The sequence below is a fragment of the Amia ocellicauda genome, chromosome 13, assembly GCF_036373705.1.
Source record: "Amia ocellicauda isolate fAmiCal2 chromosome 13, fAmiCal2.hap1, whole genome shotgun sequence".
Classification (NCBI taxonomy): domain Eukaryota; kingdom Metazoa; phylum Chordata; class Actinopteri; order Amiiformes; family Amiidae; genus Amia; species Amia ocellicauda.
This window is the reverse complement of record NC_089862.1, coordinates 30978369-30996426: the sequence shown is the minus strand read 5'-3', so window position 1 is coordinate 30996426 and position 18058 is coordinate 30978369. Positions and strand designations below refer to the sequence as shown.

General features: G+C 39.8%; 1 protein-coding gene across 5 annotated transcripts in view; it reads left to right on the top strand.

Annotated features, from left to right (window-relative positions):
• Positions 1 to 18058, top strand: part of atp8a1 (ATPase phospholipid transporting 8A1) — a 113153-nt gene that overhangs the window by 62985 nt on the left and 32110 nt on the right. For all 5 annotated transcript variants that reach the window (XM_066720600.1, XM_066720601.1, XM_066720603.1 and 2 more), the window contains 9 exons: positions 937 to 1009; positions 4047 to 4152; positions 7012 to 7094; positions 9416 to 9465; positions 10596 to 10665; positions 12198 to 12282; positions 12434 to 12573; positions 14248 to 14386; positions 17085 to 17149. In XM_066720600.1, coding sequence (XP_066576697.1) covers positions 937 to 1009; positions 4047 to 4152; positions 7012 to 7094; positions 9416 to 9465; positions 10596 to 10665; positions 12198 to 12282; positions 12434 to 12573; positions 14248 to 14386; positions 17085 to 17149 — 811 coding nt within the window. The remainder of the gene's footprint in view (positions 1 to 936; positions 1010 to 4046; positions 4153 to 7011; positions 7095 to 9415; positions 9466 to 10595; positions 10666 to 12197; positions 12283 to 12433; positions 12574 to 14247; positions 14387 to 17084; positions 17150 to 18058) is intronic.

Below are 18058 nucleotides of genomic sequence, written 5' to 3'. Positions count from 1 at the left end.
TGGTAATCTCAATTTAAATGCATGGCATGACTGGGCCACCAGAAGGGTTACATAACACTGTGTGCTGAATTCAAAACTTTAAGGAGGATGATGCACACAGCCCTGTGAAAAGAGAGAGACTTCACAAGAAAGGCCTGAAAATCCTCTCAAAATGTTGATGTGGCTAAAAGGGGATTAAAATAAAAGTCTTAAGTTTTAAGTCTTATTCGTGAGCAGGATTTTAGTGCTGGATCTTTTGTTTTTTAAGTACCGGAGCAACAGCACGCAGTGGGAGCAGTGTCTCTGTTCTGGTGTTGTCCCGTCACATGTGAACGCACAGCATCAGGAAGCCCGGCTTGAGCTCCATTCCGTTCTCATGCTTCTCGTGCACCAAAATACTCGTCTTTGCGATTGCATTTATCCATACAGGATGTTATTGTCTGCTTTTCAGTCATGCTCGGGAGGGGTCTCTCGAAGCTAATGTAATTTCTGATGTAAATGGTCGAGTTCTCCAACTGTGGAGCATGAAATCTGTCCTTAAAGGAGCAGTTTAGAATCTCAATATTCGGGGAGTTTGTGTCCAACTATCTTACCCTGCTCTGGCATGTGCTTAGTTTGTAATTTACCCGCCAAACTAAACATACTAGAAGAGCAGGAAGAAAGTCAAAGTTGCATAAATATTTAAAGGTCTGTTGGTGTCAGTTGCAAGCCTCCTTACAAACTTTCCTGGTCAACTTCTGATCTCCTTCCTGAAACCTGTCTCTGCTGATACATAACTTTTAAACCCTACTAATACTTGTTATTTAAGATGTAAAACAATAAAAGTACACGATTGCAATTCACAAAATTGAATGCCTGTTGAATACCGAGCAGGGGTATTAGCATGTTTTCCGGTACGTTTAAATAATTGAACTGAAGTGTATCATGTGGACTCTTGTCTCTATCAACCTCTTCCAGGCACAGTGCACAGTATGCGGATGAAGTGGGATTTAATGACCCAAGCTTACTGGAAAACCTCCAAAGCAATCATGTAAGTATTCCTGGATTGTTTCTTAAGCATTTCTAATTAGGTGATAAATGCTGAGGGTCCGGAGGTGGGAGGACCCGGAAAGCATCGTGTGCTCCTCGCTCAAGACAATCCACACAAGAATCTAATTTTTCAATATCTTAATGGGGTTGGGGGGTGCAGATTTAATTAAGAAATACACATGTGAAGGAGAGAATCAATGAAATTACTTCTCGCACTTCGAAGACATTTCTTGATTGATTTCTAATCGTTTTTAAGATGAGGGCGTTCCTTTAGTGAGCATTTAAAGATATTATTAAATCCTACTCAGTGATTAGTCTAAGCTTCTAATGTCAAGTTAATTACTGCGATGCCCATACGTACTGTATTTCCAGTTTGGTCTTATGTCAACCGAGCTGTCCATCCTCTATGGAAGCTGTCATTCTGAGAAAAGGAGGAAGAAGAAGGTGAGGTTACAGAAAAGATTGTGCCAATAACTAGGCGCACACTGGTCAATGTGCTGAATCTCACCAGATATTAAACCGAGCTTCAGAAGGTAATGCTGAATTGTCTCTCTTCCCGTGTACAGGAGAGGAGGAATAAAATGAGCCATACTGTTTGAGTGTAATAAGGTTGCTTTTATGGCGACGTCACGGGCTATAAGCCTCCATCAGTGGTAGCGACACTGAATACAGAATGACTCCATGTGGGCCGGAGTTTTCCATTACCTGCCACGTCTCATTAGGAAGCCCTGGAAGACGACACTCACTATTGTTCCTTTTGCATTGACGGGACCGTTATCCTGTTTTGTCATACGAGGCCTTCTGCCAGTTGCCTGCTTGAGATTCAGGTCGAGTTTTCTACTCTGTTGCAACAGCCTAGTAAAACTGAAAAGTGTCTGCTTTTCGTCCCTGTTCGAATAAGAGAGTGAAGAGACAGTGGGAGGCCGAGTATACCATTTGGTGAATAATAACAATAGCAATAATGATGTTAAACAGTTTTAACTCTGGTTTAACAAAAGGATGCATTTAAAGTATATGCAATGCACACTATGTACTGATTTAATCTTTGCAGTTTGTGATCTGTAATGTATAACACAAAATAATAACAATTACATAAAATGAATTCGAAGATTTGCTCATTGGGACAACTTCAAGGTTGTAACAAATTGAACATGGAATGCTTATTTGCAAAATTCAAATTAACATGCCATTGTAAAAGCAAACTGGTTAATCCCGCAGAACAAGGACGTAGAATTGAAACCTGAAAAACAAGAAGCAGGTAAAGAGGCAATAAACATACTGAACACATTATAAACACTTTACAGGATTGTGCTCAGGACCGCACCTGGCAGGGAAGGAAAATAAACATGAGATTTTAGAAAATATGGGAAAGGCAGACAGGTGTGATTGAAACTGCTGTAATAGGCTTTTTTTTTTTAATTTTATTTTTTTTAACTTGTTTATTAAACATTTGAAGCCATCCCTGACATGGAAAGAGTTGTGATCAATTGGTGTTATTCTGGATGTGGTATGAAGTAAAACAGACTGCGGTACTGATGGGTGTCCGAGGGTATGAGACGCAGGAGAATACGAGTACAGGCCGTGTTCAATCTCATGGATTGGCACTGCCTTTATTATCATACTCCCCCTAACAGACCAGCTGGTGATATTGACCTTAATTCATGTTTGTGTGTATTCTTCTAAATCTTAAGCTAATTTTAGTAGACACTACAGTTTCTTCAGAGAAAGATGACGTGCTATCTATGCCACAGGGCCCTTACGTACACAATTAAGGCTTTGCACATGCTTAACCCGTGTTTGTAGCCATCTGACTCGGGACTAACGTGTGGCCAATTTTCATATGTGCTCGAGATGTCTGCAGAGGACTCTCATATTGAAAGTAAAAAAGCAGAAACGACTGAAAACAAAGACGTGATAACACGGCTTTATACAGTCTAGTACAATTTGCATACTGGTAAAGTAGGCACTTTCCATAGGACTGCAGTGGATTTTCAGTCTTCAGATTAATAATCTTAAATATTAATCTACAGTAGACATGAATCAGGAAATAATGACACTGAAACACTTTCTTCACGAGATCAGATCGCTGAATAGATAATGCCTTTAATGCCTCCAGTGTGTGAAAACACCCACATGGCTTTGCTCAATGTATAAAGCGTATTATTATTTTTATTTTTTTTCAGCCTTTTAGAATTGTAGTTCTTTCAAAACAGCAACAACTCTGTTACCCAAGAGAATAATCTTAGACCTTAAACCCCCTTGAAGAAAGAGTCTGGGACTTATGTTCAGTTTATAAATAGCATTGCTGTTGTCATTATTATTTTTTGTTTGTTTTAAGTTGTCTCTCGTCTCTCTATGGTAAATAGTTACAGGCTCAACAGATTCATCCCAGCGGTAGCAGTGGATTTCTTCAATAGCAGCAGATAAAGTGGGGCATGACTAATTTCATATGCTTACCATCTTAAACACAGTTGACATGAGTCACAAAGAACGTGGGCAGCAGCCTACAGTTGAAGGATTCTGCTGAAAATGGATTGGTAAACTCCTGAGACAAAGGTTGAGGGGTGATCGTAGTGCAGGTTTACAAATCTTGTGTTAATAAAAACAAAAACCTATGTAGTCGTAATTTGTGCATCTAAAAATCAGACCACTCTGTAGTCATCTTAATGAAAAAAGAAAGAATCATAGGATGAAATTAATAAATCCAAGAAGCTGAAGACCCCACATACACTTCCTAGAAATACTGAAACTGATTTCTGTTAAAAAAAAAAAAAAAAAAAAAAAAAGTACTATAGTTTGCAAGACACAAAGCCCCCAGAAATAAATCAAATGATCTCTTGGTTCAAAATTTTGTTTGAGTGAACGTCCTCTAGTGCTGGCATCTGTAAAAAATAAATAAATACATAAATACAAAAATTGAATTGGTACAGCTGGGATGGGTTAAGTTGATTTACACACCTACTTTTTGATGCAGATACTTATCTACAATTATATGAAACCCATTATTTGAATAAACTGTTAAATCTGTTTCTAAACAGCCAACAGCACCGGTAATTCTGGAGTTCATGACCATGATGGCGGTGTGCCACACAGCAGTGCCGGAGAGAGCCGATGGCAAGATCATTTACCAGGCTGCATCACCAGGTATGTTGGTAACATGGACTCCATTTCCACTAGCTACGTTTAGCTGCACCTCAGTGTGGCCATGCGAGTCCAGGGCTTCTTTTGAAAATCTGTTAGCTATAGTAAAAGCGTTTCAGTCCGAAGTGTATTTCACTTTAATGTTTAAGGTATTTCAGCCTCCAGTTTTAAACGCTAAATCCCAGAATGCCGAGGGTCCCAGGATGCGTTTTGACCTTAAATCACATCCCAGGTCAGCTTTACCTCACATCAATATGAGTGGAAATGCTGCAAGCAAATTCTAGGTGCATGGTTACAGCCCGGCCACGCGGAGGTGGGCCTAAACGTGACTAGTGGAAACGGGGTAATAATCCTGTTTTTAAACCTGTTTTCTGGTACTTAAAGCCCTCTTTGATCTTCTGTTGTCATTTCTGTCTAGATGAGGGATGCCTAAAATGTGGCCGGAGTTAACTTATCGTTTTGGCCAGCCCTTGTCTAGATGATTGTTAGGTAACCTTTTGTGGGAAAACTATACCGAAGGAAGAAAGTCCTCTTGGAGTAAACTTTAACACGAGACATTTGTTAAGCAAGTTATTCAAAGCTGTAAACTGTTTATGAATCTGCGAGAATGCTTTGATTGATTTACCAGGCTGTTTGAATCCTGGCAGACAGGTGTGCTGAGGTCCGAGGCTGTTGTTTGTGAACATACGATGCTGTTACGCAAGACTGATGGCTTTCTGACTGATGCATCTCCCAGCAGATGGGTTGAATTGATTTATCCTTTTTGTTTTTTAAAGCACACTTAATGAACACTTCATCTAACTGTAAAATATCTATAAATAAATATTTGTCAGCAGGTGTTCGTAAGTTGTACAGAACAGGAAAATAAATCAATACTGGGGGAAGACTGAAATCATGGTAATCGTTAGTAAGGCTGAAAGCTTTTTAAACTAAAAATAAATGAAAACACATTGTCACTGCAGCCAAGCCAGTAGTAATTGACAAGTGTGCTAAAGTAAATTGCTTTTCAGTATAAAGTGCCAGAAGGTTTAATTCGGCTTTCCATGTTAAAAATGTCAGAATACCATGTATAGTAACTTCACCTTTTTAAAGTTGGTTCTTGCAAAGAAAACCATGACCGACAGAACACTTAAATTTCCACCGGCTTTTCTACCTCAAATCAATATTTGCAGCTTTCTGTTTTGGGCATTTATGTCAAGACAGTGATTTATAGATTTTTGCCGTATGTTATACTTCCTGTCAGAAACCAGCTGGCAGCCTTTCATAGACTTTTAAAATAAGAAATTGCAGATCTGTTCATCAGTTCTGTGTGTGCATGGAAATAGTTGTGTTTAATGGAAAATTTAATGTTTTTTTTATTTTTTATTATTGCATGAATAGATACAACCTGACCTGTTCAAGCCCGCTGTGGGTATAAGTGGGATGTGTGGAGAGAACTTTATAAATTAAAACCTAATATTCTCTTATATGCTAATTAAATAAATGATGGTATTTTACCATCTTAACATTTATGTATGCATCTGCCTGATATTCCTACATTATATATTTGTATATTACTTAAAGATATTTCTGAATTATTAATTTTACAAATTTTCAGCTTTAAGATTTCAAGATGAGATTTCATAATTAATTTGAAATCTGCAAGCTGTGGTAAAATCATATATTAGGTCTATTAAGGGTTAATTATGTTATTGAAAACTTGGTTATATCAAAATCGGGAGTCACTGGAGTCCCAGGGACCAGGACTGGAGGGTCGTACTTAAAAACCAAATCCTCCCAGGGCTGAAGTGCAAGCACCATGAAGGCTAATTGGATAAGCTCCAGTTTAAATAGAGACCAAGGGGAGAATGAAGTTGAAGGAAAACACAAGGACCCACGTGAGATGTTTTGATAGCAGCTTCTACATCCACAGAAAATATGGTTTGACAGAGAAATAATCATGTATGGAATCAGCCCATGCTACAGCCCATGCTATGGACCAAATTCAGATTTATACTGTGATGCTGTCACGTAGAGTACTGGAAATGGTCCAAAGATCCGGCTCTCATTATAAAATATTATGATGTTTGGATATAGAATTCAACCCTGGTCACCAAACAGGTCTTCAAATAAAACCAATATAAAATATATATTTAATAAAATGATATGGATAAGTACTGCAGTGGGTTTGTTAGGAAGTCATACAGGAAGGAAACGCAGAAAGGCAAAACGTCCACATTGCTGCTCCTTGTGCAGTGCATTCACTTGCTTGGTTATTGTGTTCAGATCTCCCACTGGCCTGGAGCGCAGGCTGTTCATTGTGATATAATCTCATTAAGTTTTTATAATAAAAGTAATGGAGCTGCCTTATTGAAATGGTCTCCGGGACATGGCATTATTCTGCAGTACCTCTACGTTACAGAAAAGATGTGCACATTACACCGAGCTGAGAGGGATCATTACGGCCTCGGCTCGAGAAAAGAGCAGCCTTTGTTCTCCCTGTGTGGGCCTCGTGATGCTGCGCGCTCGAGAGCAGTTTTAACACAAAATAATACTTCCTGCCTCAAAGAAGAAGAAAAAATAGATCACATTTTCACAGGTATTAGCCTAAGTCCTGCAAAAAAAAAAAATCTTCAATGTGCACATTAGTATTCTCGGGCGAAGTGGATATCTTCTGAGCTGTAAGCACCTTATTATAGAGTTCCTGCTGTAGATTGTTACAAATTGTTACAGACCGGCGGACTTTTATGGCCACGTAGTGGTGACGCTACAGCACTGCACACACATCAGTCTTGCCATGTGTTTATTTTACTTACTTACTCTGTCATTAGGTTCTGTATTCTGAGGATGTATGAATACACACTTCTTTTCTCCTTATGACAGATGAAGGGGCCTTGGTAAGAGCAGCGAAGAACCTCGGTTTTGTGTTCTCCGGAAGGACCCCCGACTCGGTCATTATAGAAGCTGTAAGTACATGTTCAAATTTGTGTTGCACTGAACCGATACATTGGAACACAGTGTTCTCGCATTCGTCCCGTTACTGCATTTTGAGCTGCCTTCCCTTAGGCAAATCGAATGTCTTCTGTTAACTCGGGTTGATGTTGGTGTACGTACTGAGAGTGCTAAGTGACTGAGGAGCTTCCTCTTTATGGAGGTGGAGTGGAGTTCAGCAGTCTGCCTGAGGCGTTGCGGTAGATTTTTCTGAGGAAGTAGTAGCGAGGGAACTTCGCATTTAGCTCCAGAAACAGTGGCTTTTTCAGCTGAGCGTTACAGTTGAAAAACCTGTTGTATAAGCCATAAACCAGACTGTTCAAATGCCACCACACAGCATGGCAGAGCACCTGACTCCTATCTGGTGCTCGGCCACGGGACACATGGTGCTCGAGACCACACATGTTCGCAAGGATTCCTGTCTGGTGCTCCGCCAGGCCACGGTACATCTCGGTACGTGTCCATAAAGCGTCACATTCGTTTCATGGCCGATCAAACACAACCTACCTTTTGTGTTCGAACTCAGTCTGGGCAAAGTGCTTTTGAGAGGAGTCTTTGATTTATTTATTTGCATGAATATGAGGTCCCTTAATTTAAAACAGGCTGTTGTTTGCTATGATAATTTCCTCTTTTTAAAGAAAGTAGGCCTACAGTATATTGTACTTGAAAGCTTTTATTTTTCTTTTATTTGACTACAATTATGATTTTGGTGACAGCAGCCTTCGTGCCTTAGACTAGGGAAGCCGGGTATTGGAGTTGGGGAGAGGGAGGCGATCGATTTTTCCTGATTAATTTGATCACTGCTTTGCTTTAATGGTTAAGAAACATTTCCTCACGTCTTCAACATAGGAGATGCAAAGTGCACAACAAACTAAACTCAAAATAAACCTGAACTGTGTGTGATTTACTTCCTACAAATATCAGATTTCAGTGTAATTGTTTTATAATTTAATGCTGCATAACCAGCAGTGGAGATCAATACCGTATATCTACTGGTTCTCGTATGGATCTTGCCGTTTCAGATTTCATTTTTGCATTAAATAACGAAGCATTAGGCACTGGGAGGAGGGATACCAGTTGGTAGCGTTTTGGATTTGTGGTTAGATGTTTGTGGTGTGTGGGGGTATGGCAGAAAATCCATAACATTTGTTGTTGGTGAAGTTTGCCATATTAATGGAAATGCAACCTTGGTGTCACTATTAACTTACGTAGATGTCTTGTACACAACTTATTCTTACTGTGTTTCAGGTTTACATGGTTCACCTGGTCTTTTGACATGTATACTGGGTAATTTATACTGGGATTATACACTTTATCTCCCTCTTTCCTCGATGTCATCTCTCTGTAGCCGTTTTCTATTTCATTTTACTCCGGGGGGAAGAGTTCTAAGTACGTGGTTGTATGTTCTGCCCGGACGAGAGAGATGGTACTGGCCATTCATTTCCACATATTAGCCAAGAAATGTTCCCCGTTGCCTTTTAAATCCACTAGGGTTTTTCCTCAAGGGCTTTTTTTAAGCATCATGCTTCGCTCAAAATAGTTTTCAAGTATATTTTAATGTCGTGCCCTTTCTTTGTGCAATGCGAGGCCGGAACACATCTCTTAGTCATGCGTCGCACACCCTCAGACATTGCTGATTCACACGGCAGCGCAGAAAACCCCCCGAAGATATCAAGTATCTGCTGTGATCACATGTGAAAATACTAAGTTCTGTTACCTCAAGCAAAGGCCACCTTCATTGTTATTTCAAAAGCACTCCTTCTTAAGGCCAAAGCAGTAGCCAGCAGTAAAATGTGTGCTGTAAGAATTACACGCACACAAAAACACATTTTAAAGTATGTGTTTAAGGTACTGATGTAGGCCTACAATGCAGCCCTCACTTATCACTTAAGGAAACCAACCACATCTGAGTCAGAAGCTCTAATGAACGAGGAGATAGCTGGTCAGATGTGTGTAAATAAACACAACCGCAAGTGCAATTAGCTAATTGCAGAGAGAGCAATATTTGTTTGTGTGGTGACTGCTTTGGATGAAGGATGAAGTGTCCATGTGTTTTAGTGTACCGCCCTCTAGTGGATCAAGTCAGTAACGTGCCCAATGGCAGTTTCACACTTCACATTGCGTATATTCAAAACCACAAAACCCAGTGGTTGTCATGTAACTCTTTATTTAATGCAAATAACCCCTCTGAGACGTTCCTCCAGTTCATTCATCCTTTGACAAGAATTGGGGGTTGTCTTCTTTGGGACCTTGGGGTCTGTGCTTTATTAATTTTTATTTTGTTTTTGTTTTCAAGCTTGGACAAGAAGAAAAATATGAACTTCTGAATGTACTGGAATTCACAAGGTAAAGTTTTCTTTCTTTTCATTGTCACATGTAAATGATACATTGTATATAATCTGTTGCTGTAAATTCATAAGGATTATTATTATCTTCTATTGATGTGTTGAAGACATTGTTTTATTAAATCTTTATCACAACAATATTGATTGTTTCCTTAAATAATATAATTAAATCACAGTCAGTTTCTTTGTTGGGGAGCTGTTTGTCCTTGTGAAAGTGCTGAGACCAGATTTCAGCCTCGAGACTTTTTTTTATCCCATTAAAGACAAACTGTATGTGAAAAATGGGCTTCAATTGGACTGTTCCAAGATAATTACAGATGGAGCCAAGTTTCTGAGAACTGCCCACTGAACACTGTTCTGTAGCATTGAATATCGGTACTGCTACAAGAAAGAGCCAAGGCTGCAGTTATGCTGATGATGATAGTGTGGTTGTTATTTTAATTGTTGTATATTGTTAACCAAAAAAAAAAAAATACTTTCCAAGTAATTTGTGTGGTTTGTTGGCCTATTGCAGAGTAATGTAAATGTAACGTTTTCAAATAGGGATTCTGAAAACATTTTCAAAATTAGTGTTCGTATGTTTGAGTCTTTTGTTTGCCTTTAATGTTTGTTTGTTCTATAATTAAGCTATGCAGCAAATCAGTTTTCAGTCTACGAAAAATGAAAATTATTAGAAGGACATCTCTTGGGCATTTAACAATATGCCTGAAGAGAGTAGTCAAAATGCACAGCAAGTAAGTTGTCAGTGATGCACAAACACGATTGGTAAATATAGCTTGGCACACACAGCTTGCTCTGACAGGAGAGTGGGCAAGGTGGCACATTTTTGTTTCTGCATTGTTCACTTCCAGCCCAACTAGCAAAGAAAATGATTAAGAACTTATGAGTCAGCAGGCAGTTACACAATCATGGCGTTGGCACTGACTGAGAATTCAATTATGGTTGTCGGATTGATAGAGCCTGCAATATTTAATTCTGCCATTAAACAGAAGGGTGAGGGACGTCTTGTCATTTGTGAAATGCATAACTGAGAAGGTCACCAAGAAAGTAAGATTGAGCATATTTTTGGTAATTTCCTGTGTTTCTAGTCCTGTTTATAATCTCAATATCCATGCTTTTGTTGTTTTACAGCAATAGGAAAAGGATGTCTGTGATTGTCCGCACACCGTCGGGCAGAATCAGGCTGTACTGCAAGGGGGCTGTAAGTTATCTCTTGTCAGATGTGTCCTCTGGATAATACACTATACACTCACCTAAAGGATTATTAGGAACACCTGTTCAATTTCTCATTAATGCAATTATCTAACCAACCAATCACATGGCAGTTGCTTCAATGCATTTAGGGGTGTGGTCCTGGTCAAGACAATCTCCTGAACTCCAAACTGAATGTCTGAATGGGAAAGAAAGGTGATTTAAGCAATTTTGAGCGTGGCATGGTTGTTGGTGCCAGACGGGCCGGTCTGAGTATTTCACAATCTGCTCGGTTACTGGGATTTTCACGCACAACCATTTCTAGGGTTTACAAAGAATGGTGTGAAAAGGGAAAAACATCCAGTATGCGGCAGTCCTGTGGGCGAAAATGCCTTGTTGATGCTAGAGGTCAGAGGAGAATGGGCCGACTGATTCAAGCTGATAGAAGAGCAACTTTGACTGAAATAACCACTCGTTACAACCGAGGTATGCAGCAAAGCATTTGTGAAGCCACAACACGTACAACCTTGAGGCGGATGGGCTACAACAGCAGAAGACCCCACCGGGTACCACTCATCTCCACTACAAATAGGAAAAAGAGGCTACAATTTGCACAAGCTCACCAAAATTGGACAGTTGAAGACTGGAAAAATGTTGCCTGGTCTGATGAGTCTCGATTTCTGTTGAGACATTCAGATGGTAGAGTCAGAATTTGGCGTAAACAGAATGAGAACATGGATCCATCATGCCTTGTTACCACTGTGCAGGCTGGTGGTGGTGGTGTAATGGTGTGGGGGATGTTTTCTTGGCACACTTTAGGCCCCTTAGTGCCAATTGGGCATCGTTTAAATGCCACGGCCTACCTGAGCATTGTTTCTGACCATGTCCATCCCTTTATGACCACCATGTACCCATCCTCTGATGGCTACTTCCAGCAGGATAATGCACCATGTCACAAAGGTCGAATCATTTCAAATTGGTTTCTTGAACATGACAATGAGTTCACTGTACTAAACTGGCCCCCACAGTCACCAGATCTCAACCCAATAGAGCATCTTTGGGATGTGGTGGAACGGGAGCTTCGTGCCCTGGATGTGCATCCCACAAATCTCCATCAACTGCAAGATGCTATCCTATCAATATGGGCCAACATTTCTAAAGAATGCTTTCAGCACCTTGTTGAATCAATGCCATGTAGAATTAAGGCAGTTCTGAAGGCGAAAGGGGGTCAAACACAGTATTAGTATGGTGTTCCTAATAATCCTTTAGGTGAGTGTATAGTATGAACAAATATACAAGTACATTAAAATGCGGTGTTGTAAATAAATTGTAGTCTTCACCCATTGTCCACCACACTGTTCCCCTGTTGTACATGACCTGCAATCAACACAGGAGTCTTGACAGTGGGTCAGAACTTCTGTCCTTCTAGGATCTTATTTGCCTGTATGTTAAGTCACATTTGCCATTTGCAAATGTGCTTAATTCCTTAGTTGTTGTTTTTCTTTATGCGCTAAATGGACTATGTTTTTATTTTCTCTACAGGACACAGTCATTTATGATCGTCTTGCTGACAGCTCCAGGTATAAGGACATCACCTTAAAGCATTTGGAGCAGTTTGCTACAGAAGGTGGGTGAGATTGTACATGAAGAAGCTCTAATTGTCATCAGTGGACAGGCTACGCTGACAGGCGTGACTTGGTTCCTGTGTGTGTGTGTGTGTTGTTTTTAAATAAAGAGTTTTGCACGTTGTGGACTGAGCCCGTGTCTGCGCTCTGCAGGGTTGAGGACGCTGTGCTACGCGGTCGCTGACATATCTGAGTCTTCGTACCAGGACTGGCTTCAGGTCTACCACCGCGCGTCCACAGCCATGCAGAACAGGGTGCTGAAGCTGGAGGAGAGCTACGAGCTCATCGAGAAGGTGAGCCGTACATGTGCGTGTGCTTGTGCATGTTCATTGATCGTCTGCTACCTTCTCAAGATATTTCCACTTGCTTTGATCTACAGCTTCTTGTCCATGTCACGCCTGCAAATTGTATGATTTTATCTTCCCATCTTCTATGTGGGTTGCCTTCCAGGTCATTAACTTCCTTTGTACATCTTTGATCTGTTCTTCCAGCACGTCGCCATTTTAACATTTTCACACTCGGTGATGTCACGTATTTGAGCTTGTTCTCAGATCTGTGTATATGTGTATATATACATAACCTCAGTTATACACACTTAATCATCCAGGATGCTGATCAAATGTCACATTCCATATCCGCCTGCTTTGGGAAAAGGTCCAGGAACACACATGGATTACATTAATACAGAACTGATTAATCAGGGACACCTTCGTTTAAAAACCCAGACCGAATGCTGCATGGAAACCAGACTCGAGCCAACATGTTTATGTTCTCCTGCCCAAAGTGTCAGTGTCCTCACAGTAAAGCATTTCTGTGGCGTCAATTCTAAATTCCCACCCGTGTCCAGCAGATGGCAGTACTGCTCTTCTGTATACGGTTTTACTTTACAGCAGAGTGTTTATAAGGTGAAATAGTGTCTGATTTGGTTGTCACTGCAGATTTGGTCAGTATTTCACATTTTACCTCATGAATTTGCTGAGCTGAATAATACAATAAAGGTTTCTCAATACCTTTTTTATGGCTACTATTATGCAAGGCTGTGTACAAGGAAATGAAGCATCATGCTGCAATAGTGCACTTAATACTTTTAAAGATTTTATAAAGGAACATGCACAATTAGTTTAATTGTATGTTATTTCAGAAGTAACTGTGACAAGCAACTGGTGCAAATGTAGCCCTGAAAAGAAACGGATGTTATCAGTATTGTATGATTTTTAAATTTATATATAAACTTTAAACTCTGACTCTAATGTAGAAGGGTGATTTTTTTTTTTTTTTTTTTTTTTTTTCCCTGTGGTCTTGAGCAAACCAAACTAAATGGTAAGATTTCTTGCTTTTGCAAGGTAAACCATTAATATCCCACATGTAGGTCACTATAGAAACCCTGGTGTTTCGCCTAAAATTAATTTCCGTAAAAAAACTAAAAGGTCAATATCAGTGACCGGCTTTATCTTGATCAAGCTTTCAAGTAAATAACCAACAACCGTGGAAGGAAAACAGCCTTGTGTGTCATATCTGTGGCTTCGTCGAGCACTGCTTGTCCCTTGCTTGTATTTAACTGATGACCTCGGCCCTCTTCCCCATCTGATGCTACTCTGAGACTTTCTCAGTTTGTAGTTGAGCAGATTTACTCTTAGAGTGAGGAAGCAGTCAAAGCAACAGGCCCGTTACAGACTGTACAGTTTTATCTTTGATATTAATCTTAATGCAAAAAATACTGCAGATTTGTTTTTAGTAGTATTGCACTGAACCATTTTCATGTTTTACTTTCTTACTCGGCCTATTAAAGCTGACTCGTCTAGTAGACCTTATTTAAGTTTCTGTTTAATAGCGATAAAATGGTTGTTCTTGTCAAATTTGGTTGTGACAAATACCTGCTCTTTAAGTTTCAAATAAACGGTTCTTTTTTTTTTTTTTTTCGTTGTGTTTTTCGCCCCAAATTAAATACAGTGAATGTCTCTGTTTAGAATCTGCAGCTGCTTGGAGCAACAGCCATCGAGGATAAACTCCAGGACAAAGTCCCAGAAACCATTGAGACTCTGATGAAAGCTGACATCAAAATCTGGATTCTAACCGGAGACAAGCAGGAAACGGCTATAAACATAGGTAGGACTGTCTGCTTCTGAATCTATAGACAAACGTACATCCAACAGTGGACGTTTATCCATAAAATTACATAAAATGTGTTTTGTTTTCATAAATAATAATAAAAAAAAAAAAACTGGGTGGAACACACAGCAAACTTGTCTGTGTAGTTATCGGGAATATCATTGCTGTCAACGGTGTTGATATTAAACATCTGTAAACCAGGAGCACAGGTTTACGGTATCTAAACAACATTACAAATGTACGTTTTCATGGATATTTCTGCTTTCTAAATTGTAATGATTTCCAGATCGCTTATTAAGGACTTACACACATTCAGCTGAAAAAAAACACATGAATACCAACCACAAACTTGAATCCATTCCTTGTGTGTGTTTTCCAGTAATTAAATGAATAAAATGCAGTTAGGAAAGTATTTTTATATGTGCAAAGCCTAACTGAGGTGCTCTGTTATGTGTTCAATATTTACTTTGTTTTATGGTTTCCTTAAAAAAACAAATCTTAAGGTTTGTGTAATACCACATCACTAATTGATGTTTTTAATGTCTTTCCCCAATTCAGAACCATAAGATTATTGTGGTCAGTAAAAAAAAAAAACCTGTTTGTATTTATCAAAATTGTACATTTCTTTTCTTAAAACATCTCCAGTGGAATTGCAGTACTATCTTGCTATATTTAATAAGATGTTGACCTTTCTCAAACCTCAACAAAATGCCCTCATGTCACCAAAGCATGCTATTCCAAACAAAAGTGTCAGTTTTGGGTTATGTGCTGGTTTTATTTGAATCCTGTGAACCTAAAAAATTAAAAAAACCTTTATAATGAAAGAACACTGTTACTGGTTCACATTTTCTCTGAGGTAGTTTGATTGAAAACATGAAGCAAACAGCTCTGTTGGTTTTGGCCAACATTATCACATATTGGATGTACACAAGAAACAGTAAACACTCGGACCTTGCCAAGCAAAACAGAACGCTGCAAAACTGCCATCGGAGATTGAATCGAGCGCTTCTGCCCATGATATGAACATTGTGTGAAGATGCCAATATGCATTTCAGTCTCTTCAGAGCGGTGAGGTCCTTGTTGTTCTGGCCTCCCAGCTACCCCTACGCTCTGAATAGTTTCATCCCACTGATCTCGTCACGCCATTTTGAGTTTGAGGGATGAACGTGTCTCGTTCCCATAGCATTTCCACGTTGGCAAATATTTGTAGAGGGTGCACATTAACAGCTAGGAAATGGTTCATTATCATATTCTCAACGTGCCACCATTTGGAGAAGTCTGCCATTAAGAGGTTAAACTAACACATAAAAAGCAATGAAATTAAGTGAAACGTTGACCTCGGCTGGAATGCCTTTTTAAACGTATAGTAGTAATAATCTGACACGAGGCGAGTACATTTAAATGATGACATCGTAACTTCTGACTGATCTAGATATATCTCCCTGTATTGTAGAAATGTGGACACTCTTTAAAGCCGACGACTATAATTTGCTGTAATGCCCTTGGGGGGAAACTCCAAGATCACCAAATTCGTTTCACTTCTGACCCACACGGTCTTTCATCTTCAACCTTTTAAAAAGTTAAAGGCCCGAGTGGCTTTGGGAATAGCAAGTTAAAGGTATAATTGCTATATAAAACAGGAAGTTTCCATGTACCCAGTCATTTTTCTTGTAATTACATTTCGATGGCGTCTGGACAAGTGCCATGTACCCGAATGTATTTAGGCTTTTTTTATCGACGCTGTGGGGTTTCCTAACAAGCGGCCGTTAATGAGACGGTGGAAATGTAACTTCAGTCGCTCTGCCCATGTGGTGTAACCGTGCAAGGTGTGTAATGATGTCCAACCAGAGTGTCTTTTTAATGAATGTTATTTGTTATAATAAAGCCAACTCCTAGAAGATCCTTAAAAAATCACATATAGGGTGAGCCTAGGATATCATTTGATGAACTACGTATTTCAGTGCATCTTTCTCCTGGTTCACTGACTTCAAGTAATGCCGTACTCTGGCCATCCACAGGGTTTTAAAGATGCCTGCACATCACACGCAGGGCATTACTGATATCCCTGTGCACCCTGTGAGGATCTCTGAAGGGTTTCCACTGTGTACATCCCTCCTGGATATGGATTAGCCCAGGTTAAGCACTCTATCCTAGCAGGACAGATGTGCAATGTATTGGAGTCTACACTTCATGAGAGTAGTTGCTGTACGATTTCATTTAAGATGATTTTTCTGAAGTGAATGTTTTTTTTGCCATCAATAGGGACCCTTCAGAATGTGCAGGAAAGAAATCTCTAATAAAAACAGCCCTCTGGTCTCCTATGCTACATCAGACCACCTGGAATATTAATTTGTATCCATGCTTTGGGATCCTCAATCATATTTTTCTGAAACAGTGGTTAGACTTTACCGTGTGGAGTCCCGGAGATGGCCTACTGTTTAGAGGTACTTTATTAGTTGTGCAGTACTGACACAGAGCCCTGAAAGTGACCTGGGAAAGATATGGAGCTCAACATCTCTGTCAAGCCAGCTGTAACCGTCTCAACAATGGACTTATTCATCGAAATACCTGCTTGACATATTGATGTAGTTTTAAGCCTTAACCTAAAGCGCTAACAACTTGAACTGCTGCTTAGAAAAACACTGAATCGTTTGAAATTGCCAATTTAATTGTGGTTGATCTCTTCTCGTCACAGGACACTCGTGCAAACTCTTGACAAAGAACATGGGCTTGATTGTCATCAATGAAGGGACATTGGATGTAAGTATATCATGAATGTCTTAAGATAAAGACTGGAGCTGTTCTGCTGTATATAGAAAAGGTTCTGTTCAACTGTATTAAGAGAATGACTAAAATGCAGTTTTGAAGTCAGATTTGATCCAACTAGATGCATGCTGTGATTTAGGTTAATGGAACTGAAATTCATATAGTATTTGATAAATATATATATATATATATATGTGGGGTTTGCTTTTTTAAAAATACAATTCCATTACAATATACCATCAGCTCTGTTCCTTCTGGAGCACAGGTCTAGATGGCTTCTGTCTCAACTCTGTGTTCTTTCTTTTTGCAATTTACAGTACATTGTCTTCTAATGCAAGGCAGTCGACCATTTTTTTTTAAATACTCCAAAAGCCTTCCTGCAGCTAAATGTTCTGTTTTTTCTACAGTCTATAAGGTCACCAGCCTTTGAAATTGAAATTAGTGCTGCATTTAAACGGTCTCTTTGTGTTGACTGGAATGATTAGTATTATGATTTATCAGAATAGCTGCGCAGGGAGCTCAGGGGAAACGCGAGCTGTTCACACGAACCGTCTCTCGGTGTCGCTGGTATTGACCGGGGGCCTGCGCCGCCGCTGGGGTGCGGAAGGGAAGCCTCTCGGGGCACTCTGGCCCGGCTACCAGGGTCAGCAATTGCGAGACCTGGAGTGAAATGAGATATTTAACAACCGGCTGCGATTGAAAACAACATTGCTTGCTGTGAGACTGAAGTGCACATTAAAAGCTCTTTAGCCCAGAGCTGTGAGTGAGGTTAACGTCTTTACAAGGAGCTGTGTCTGAGGGCTCTCGGTGAGACACTAATTCGGTGAGAGACTGAAGGCCTGGTTTGGAAATCTGGTTTCCAGACTCCTCCCATGAGGAACGCAAGTCAGACAGGATGCTGTT